Below are 7,949 nucleotides of genomic sequence, written 5' to 3' on the forward strand. Positions count from 1 at the left end.
TCCTTTACCAAGCTGTTTACACATTTTTCATGATTTCCTTTAATCACTCTAATTTCTCTTTCCAATTTTTCTTCTACGTCTCTTATTTGAGTTTCAAAATCCTTTTGTCTGCTTTTCCATGGCCTGTGACTGATTCAAATTTTTCTTAGAGGCTTTGTATGTAAAAGTTTTGTCTTTGTTATTCTGTTCTGAGTGTATTTTTCATCTCCCTTGTCACCATAGTACTTTCTCTGGTCATAATTTTTTCTCTTTTGATTATTTCTCTAGTCTATTACTTGTCTTTTAACCTTTTATTAAAATAAAATTTTGTTTCCAGGGTGGAGGGCACACTGTCCAAGCTTCAAAGATTTCGTATTGCTGTTTTCAGAGAAACTTCCAGGGACCTATAAGGTTTCAATTCTTCCAAAGTTGTATGATCTGAAAAAAAAGGATGCATTTACTACTCTCCTGTCCTATGCTGTTCTCCTTGAGTAAGCACAAATATTCTCTTCTGCCCTGGAACTTGAAGAGGGTCCCTGCTCCCTGTGGATTCAAGTTCTGGTGTGCTAGTGTTCCTCCTCACCCTGGGACTACCACCCAATCCTGGGATCAGTATTCTAGTATGGTCTAAGCAACAGTGTTCTGCCTCAGTGCTAGCAGAGACCCTCTGTGTACTTTACCAGCTGTGGGCTGAGAGCTCTAGAAGTTGCTACTGCTACTACTACTGATTCAGTGATCCTCAAGGTCTTCTACTTGTTTGCTGGGACTGGACCTGTATGTACTGTGCTAACTCTCATCTGGGTGTGGCAGATCTTTCCTACTGACCTTCTAAGTTGTAGACTGAGAAGTTTGGAAACAATTGCTACCATTGATTTAGGTACCCCAGACACGCTCCTAGTTTGCTGATCCATGTCTTGTATTGGTGTGACTTGTGCTGGGCTGGTTCCTCTTTCACCCTGGTGCATCAGACTTTCCTGTTTAAGTTGGAAAATTATTTCACTCTGTCTTTTTTTGTGAGTTCTGCCATTCTAGAATTTGTATAGAGTCATTATTGAAGTTATTTGGAGGGAATTGGGGGACAGCATATGTGAGTCCTTGCTTTACATTGCCATCTTGGCTCTGACACTCTACACAAATATGCTTTAAATATATGTAATATTACATTATATAATTACATGTAAATCTTACAATTTTACTTTAAAAATAAAACTAATTCCATTCTACTGTTTCTATTTTCTTTGTCATATTGATTAAAACAAAACAAAACAAAACTATATTGATTAATTTAGGATAATTTTTGAAGATATTTTAAAATTCCAGTCTTACCTAATGTTGCTTCATGCTAAAATATAGTAACCAAGAAATAACTTTATTTAGAAACAATTTTTAATGAAGGTCCCACAGTTAGTGAATAAACATTTATTAAATACTTATTTTTGTATTAGTCAATATTTTAAGTGCATGGAATATATAAAGTCAAGAGACTGTTCCTTCCCTTATTAAATTTATCTAATAAGGGAAACAACAAGCAAACATATATACACTGTATAATATACTGTTTTAGATCTTGTAGAGCTAGACCGCCTTTACATTTTTTTCATCATTTTCCTTGACATTCTTGAACTTTTGTGTCTCCAGATGAATTTTGTTACTATTTTTTTCTAACTTAGTAAAATAGCTATTTGGTATTTTGATTGGTGTGACAATAAATAAGGGATTTAATCTAGGTAGAATTGTCATTTTTATTATGCTAACTTGAATTTACCATTAGCAATAGACATTTTTCCAATAAAACTTTCTGGATGCACCCTTGTAGCAAACACTGGCATCTAATAGACTATGTGATTGTAAGGAGAAGAAACAGACAGGATGTGAGAGTGACAAAGGCATTGTGTTGTGCAGAGTGCTGGACTAATCACAGACTCATCCTCTCATAACTAAACATTTACATTTGACCAAAGCAGTAGCACCAAGGCAAAATGAATACTAGAAGAATTAATGTCAAGTGCTTAGAATGTCTCTCTGGGTGGGAACAGTTTGTTGCTAACTCAGGGGGAAAACTGAGCCAACACACAGTTTGCAACAATGGAGCAGAAAAAGAGTGGGCAGCTTTCAGAGATCTGTTGTATAGTACTGGATTTGCTCATCTGGGTCAGAACACCCACAAACATCCAGACTGATTTGATAAAAATGATGGGGAAAATAAAGAAGTTGTTAAATGAAAAATGAAAACTCCAAAGGGTTCTCCACCTGGATAATTTATACATTTCTAAGAAGGCAGCATTTAATTCCATAAAAAATAAAGTACCTGTGAAGCTTAGAGAGATGCAGGACTCTCTTGACTCAGAAGGAATATGAAATTCAATTTTATGCAGATAGTAAGAAACCAAAATGTTTTTATGATGCCCTGAAGGTTACTTATGGGCCTAAGACCTATAGTGCATATCATCTGCTCAGTGCTGGTGATCCACATTGATCAATGATAGGGATATGATCCTAGAGAGATAGACTGAACATTTCCATACTATTCTTAACAGATCATCAGCAATCAATGAAGAAGCCAATGCAGAAGTTACAACTGAAGAAGATGTTTTGAATTCCATTAAGCTTTTTTCAAGTGGAAAAGAACCTGGTGCTAATTCCATTCCAGCTGAGATCTACAAGGTTGGAAGTTCTTTGCTCATACAACAACTGACTGAAATTTTCCAGGTTACATGGCAAGAAGAGGTTATTCCCCAAGAATTCAAGAATGCTTACATTGTCCAACTCTATAAAGGTAAAGAGAATAGATTGTCCTGTGACAATCAGAGAGGTAGTTTCATTGTAGTCATTGCTGGTAAGATTCTTGTTGGAGTCCTCCTTGATAGGCTGATCCTCCACCTGGAAGATGGTTACATACCTGAGAGCTGGTGTGGTTTCAGAAAGGGTTGAGTAACAGTTACTATGGTGCTTACTGCCTGACAACTTTGGGAAAAATGTCAGGAGCAGAAAAGAGTTCTCTATACAACATTTGAAGATCTGACCATGACCTTTGATACAATCAATCAAAAATGCTTATGGAAAATTAAGTCAAAATTTGGTTGCTCAGAGAAGTTCATCAGCATAAATAAATAAATAAATAAATAAATAAATAAATAAATAAATAAATTTCATGATGGAATGCATGCCTTGATTCTGGAAAGTGGATGATGCTCTTGCTATTATTATTATTATTATTATTATTATTATTGTTGTTGTTGTTGTTGTTGTTGTTGTTGTTATTATTATTATTTATCACCTATGGAGTGAAACAAAGATTTGTTTTTGTTCCTTAGTATTTTAGCAAGATGATTTCAGCCATGTTATCAAACACCTTTACTGAGGATGAACACGGTCTCAAGGTCAGCTACCATATTGTTGGCAAATTCTTCAACTTGTAAATGTTACAAGGCAAGACCAAAGTGGAGGGAGTATTGGTGCATGATCTTCTGTTTGCAGATGATTGTGCACTCAGCGCAGCCTCTGAAGCTGAGATGCAACAAAGTTTGGATCAGTTCTCTGCTGTTTGTGCTAATTTTGGTCTAATAATTAAAATCAAGGAAACATAAGTGCTCCATCAGCCAGCACCACATCATCCATATGTAGAACTGTTGATTACAGCAAATGAGGAAGTTTTGAGTACTATGGACAAGTTCATTTATTTTGGCAGTGTTCTTTCCAGGGAGGTAAACGTTGACAATGAGGTTCATACATGCATTGCCAGAGCTAACTCCCTTTCTGGTATACCTCAAAAGAAAGTGTTGGATAGAAAAGGTGTTAAACTGACTACTAAATTGAAGGTCTACAGAGTTGTTGTGCTGAGCTCATTGCTGTATGCCTATGAAACCTGCACAGTATACCAGCACCCTGCCAGGAAAAAAAAAAATTGCTTCCATTTAAATTGTCTTAGAAATATTTTGAAGATCACTTTGCAAGAGAAGATACCAGACACTGAGGTCCTTTCTAGAACTTAACTACCCAGCACTCCAACATATCTACAAAGAGTGCAACTATGATGGACTGGACTTGTTAGAATATTTTCTTTAAGGTTAGCATTTTTCCTTGTTTACAGGCCAATTATAATGTGTTATGTGGTGGCAGAATTTAGTCAGAGGTTATCACCCTTCATTTTTATATCCATCTTCTGTTGCCCAACAGACTCATCAGTGTATGATTTGATGACTATTATCATAAATATAGGCTCTTTAAAAAATATCCACACCTTTCCCCCCAGACCTTCAGTTGAATATTTCAAACAAAAATTCAAAATTTTCATATCTCAGTAGTAATGAACTGGTATCTAATTAGAGAGAGAAATTTGAAATTAATAACAATAACTAAATGAGATCTCATTTTTTCCTTTAACATAAGTTTTTGTATTTTCTCTTCACTGACTTTTTCTATTTTCTCCTTCCCTAATTTCTCTTTGCTTCTTCATGCTTTGAGCCCATTTACAGTAATATATAATCTCTCTGCCCTCTCCCATACTGTCTGTAGATGATCCAATCAGTCCAGACCTGGGTGTGAAATCATACTCTGTCTCATTCTCTATATGTCACAATCCAACGTACTTTTCATTACCTTTGCCAGTATGGTAGTTGATAATGAGAGGGATCCTTTAAAAGAAAAATGCCTGTGTTTTTATTAGTTTCAGAATTTGGTCACTAATTCTTAGTTTCTCAAGATATTTCTGGGTAAAAATGGTAACTAAGTATGATTATTTATAACAGTAAGAATAAGAGTAACATTAAATCTTTCATTTTAATTTAGAAGATGCAAACATCTGAAGAATAGTTCAAGTCATATTTGTTTCTGTTCTGACCTGTTTTTGAGCTCGTGACTTATATTTTGCCAATGCCAGTTCTTACAAGAAAAGATTAATTGATAAAGTAAGTTCAATAAATAAGAATTATAAAATTGGTCAACTTATTTCTTGTAGACCAAATGATAGGAACACTAATTTATCTTGAACTTTTATATTATTTTGAACATATCATTTCATCTCTCTGCTTCAGCTTCCTCATGTATGAAATGGCTATAAGAATACCCAATGTGCTCTGAGTCCGCCGCCCACTGCTGCTCCTGCTACGTCCTCTGGGAGAGGAAGAAAATGGCTGTGCCACCTACTTATGCTGACCTTGGAAAATCTGCCAGGGATGTGTTTACCAAGGGCTATGGATTTGGCTTAATAAAACTGGATCTGAAAACAAAATCTGAGAATGGACTGGAATTTACAAGTTCAGGTTCAGCAAACACTGAAACAAGCAAAGTTTCAGGCAGTTTGGAAACAAAATATAAATGGTCTGAATATGGCTTGACATTCATAGAAAAATGGAACACAGACAATACACTGGGCACTGAAATTACTGTTGAGGATCAGCTTGCACGGGGACTGAAGTTGACCTTTGATTCATCCTTCTCATCTAAAACTGAGAAAAAAAGTGCTAAGATTAAGTCAGGATATAAGCGGGAACATATCAATCTTGGCTGTGACATGGATCTCGATATATCTGGACCTTTGATACGAGGAGCTGTGGTACTTGGCTATGAGGGCTGGTTGGCAGGCTACCAGATGAATTTTGAAACTTCTAAATCTCGGGTAACCCAGAGCAATTTTGCTGTTGGTTACAAGACTGATGAATTCCAGCTGCATGCCAATGTGAATGATGGTACAGAGTTTGGGGGCTCTATTTATCAGAAGGTGAACAAGAAATTGGAAACTGCTGTCAATCTAGCCTAGACAGCTGGAAATAGCAACACTCGTTTTGGAATAGCAGCCAAATATCAGATTGACCCTGATGCCTCTTTCTCTGCTAAGGTGAACAACTCCAGCCTGATAGGCTTAGGTTATACCCAGACTCTAAAACCAGGTATCAAACTGACATTATCAGCTTTGCTGGAACGCAAGAATGTCAATGCTGGTGGCCACAAGCTTGGTCTAGGACTGGAATTTCAAGCATAAATGAAGTTGTACAATCACATAATTTTAAAATATTTTGCAGGATAGCTACCTTCAGAAATTAGTGTACCTTTTCATGTTGTATGTCTGGGATGCAAGTATTGCTATGTATCAATCACGTTAGACCTCCAGGTTAAAGATGACACAGCTTTAAAGTGTTATCCTTTCAGAGATACAGAAGAAACCCGATTCAGAAAAAAAAGATCCTTTCAGTTCCAGGCTTTGAGGGGATATGTGATGATTCTCACAACAGAATTCTCCAAGGATTGAAAGGGTGCGCATTGAGCCACCTTTTTTATCTAGAGATAGCTGCTAGTGGAAGGCAATGACATGTAGAAACTTAGTATATGTCAATTGATAACATGAATGAAATTTTGACTTTCTGAGAATTCATGGTCCATTGCAGTCAACTTGGCTACATATCTATCCTGAGTGGGTAAAAAGAGGCTCATTCCTTGATGGAGTGAAAACTTGTCTGAAAAGGGGACTTTTTTTTTTTAAAGTCAAATCCTTATGAATTATTCCAGTCTTGATTAGTTACTTCTGCCGAAAGTTGTCTGCAGAGTCCTTTAGGTGTCCACTTTGTACCATTTTGTTGTGGAGCCAGTTTGATGTGATGAAGCCAGTAATGTAGTACTTAATTCCCAGTCTCATTGTGGTTCCATTCACTTTGGCTGAGTTACATACAAAGAGGCTGCTAGGACAAGAATCATAAGCAGGAAAGAAGAGTCTGTATAACTGTGCTCACATGGTAGCATCACTTGGAATCAAAATTAGACTTCTGCTGTATTCTCACACTAATTCTTTTAAGCAATTAATGGATACATTTTAGCCTTCCATATTGTGTGGAATTAGATGCCTTCCCCTCCAAATACTGTACTTACCACCACTTAAAAATACAACTTGAATAAAATATTGAAGCCTCTGCCAAAAAAAAAAAAAGAATACCCAATGCAAAATCCTCAAAGTTGTTTAGAGGAAAATATTTTCTAAATTCTATAGAAATTTGAACTAATCTCTTTAGCTGACTGCTTGTGGCCTTGTATAACCACTGCCCCATTGTAATGAGAAAGGTCAACTCTAAGCATTAAAATCAAATGGAAATGATGTATAGACTTAGAGGGCAAAAAAGCAGAAAATGTCGCCTAAGCACTATTCAAAACCTAAATACCCTGACATAATTAGATCAACTACTAATATTATATTTCCTTAATTAGAGAAGCTGAATGTTGAAGTTAAAGGCAACTATATATCACATAGGACAGGGTTTGAGGCTTGAAGTCAGGAAGACTCATAATCTTGATTTCAAATCTAATCGCATACGCTGATTGTGTTATCCTGGGTTGGTCATTTAATCTGGTTTGCTTCATTCATAAAATGATTTCGTGAAGGAAATGGCAAACTGCTGCAGTATCTTTGCCAAGAAAACCTAAATGAGATCATGAAGAGTGAGACATGACTGAAAAAAATAATTGAACAATAACAAAATGTGAAAATAAATTTAGGTCTTCAGAAACACTGTATCTATGTGATTAGGAAAACATTTCTTAAACTTTTTGAAGAAAACAGAAGAGCTGACATTTAATAATATCAATATCACCTTAACAATGAAAAAAATATGGAATGGTGGAAAGAGTGCTGACTTTGGAGAATTCAATCTTCATTGTTCTCTACTAATAGTGTGACCTCAGACTAATCATTTCACTTAGTGTCTTTTCTATCTAAAATGAACTGCAATCAAATAATGTTTAAGTTCCTTTCCAAATCTCAATTTACATATTTCTAATCCAGAGGTCACAAATATCCTGCATTAAAAATTTTCATTTAACATTCATCATAATGTATTACCACTTTCCCTTTGATAGGATAATAATGTGTTCTTCTTTGTATCGAACGACATTTCTAAGTATATGCTATTTAAATTCTTTGTTGTTCTCCTTCATTTTCTCATATTCCTTTAAATTGCCTATTAAACATTTCAGGTATCTGATAA

The 7,949-nt window shown here is 35.7% G+C and overlaps 1 protein-coding gene across 1 annotated transcript; it reads left to right on the forward strand.

Annotated features, from left to right (window-relative positions):
• Positions 1–5,094: 5,094 nt before the first annotated feature.
• LOC141514021 (non-selective voltage-gated ion channel VDAC1-like) lies at positions 5,095–5,959 on the forward strand. The gene is made up of 2 exons (XM_074224450.1): positions 5,095–5,698; positions 5,786–5,959. Exons 1-2 carry the CDS (start codon positions 5,108–5,110, stop codon positions 5,957–5,959), a joined length of 765 nt encoding a protein of 254 aa, XP_074080551.1. The 5' UTR covers positions 5,095–5,107.
• Positions 5,960–7,949: the final 1,990 nt, after the last annotated feature.

Source organism: Macrotis lagotis, chromosome 1 (assembly GCF_037893015.1).
Source record: "Macrotis lagotis isolate mMagLag1 chromosome 1, bilby.v1.9.chrom.fasta, whole genome shotgun sequence".
Taxonomy (NCBI): Eukaryota; Metazoa; Chordata; class Mammalia; order Peramelemorphia; family Peramelidae; genus Macrotis; species Macrotis lagotis.

Coding starts and splice junctions, on each gene's coding strand:
- LOC141514021 (XM_074224450.1), top strand. CDS start 5,108: ATGGCTGTGCCACCTACTTATGCTGACCTTGGAAAATCTGCCAGGGAT. Junction 5,699..5,785: donor GGGGCTCTATTTATCAGAAG/GTGAACAAGAAA, acceptor GCCAAATATCAG/ATTGACCCTGATGCCTCTTT.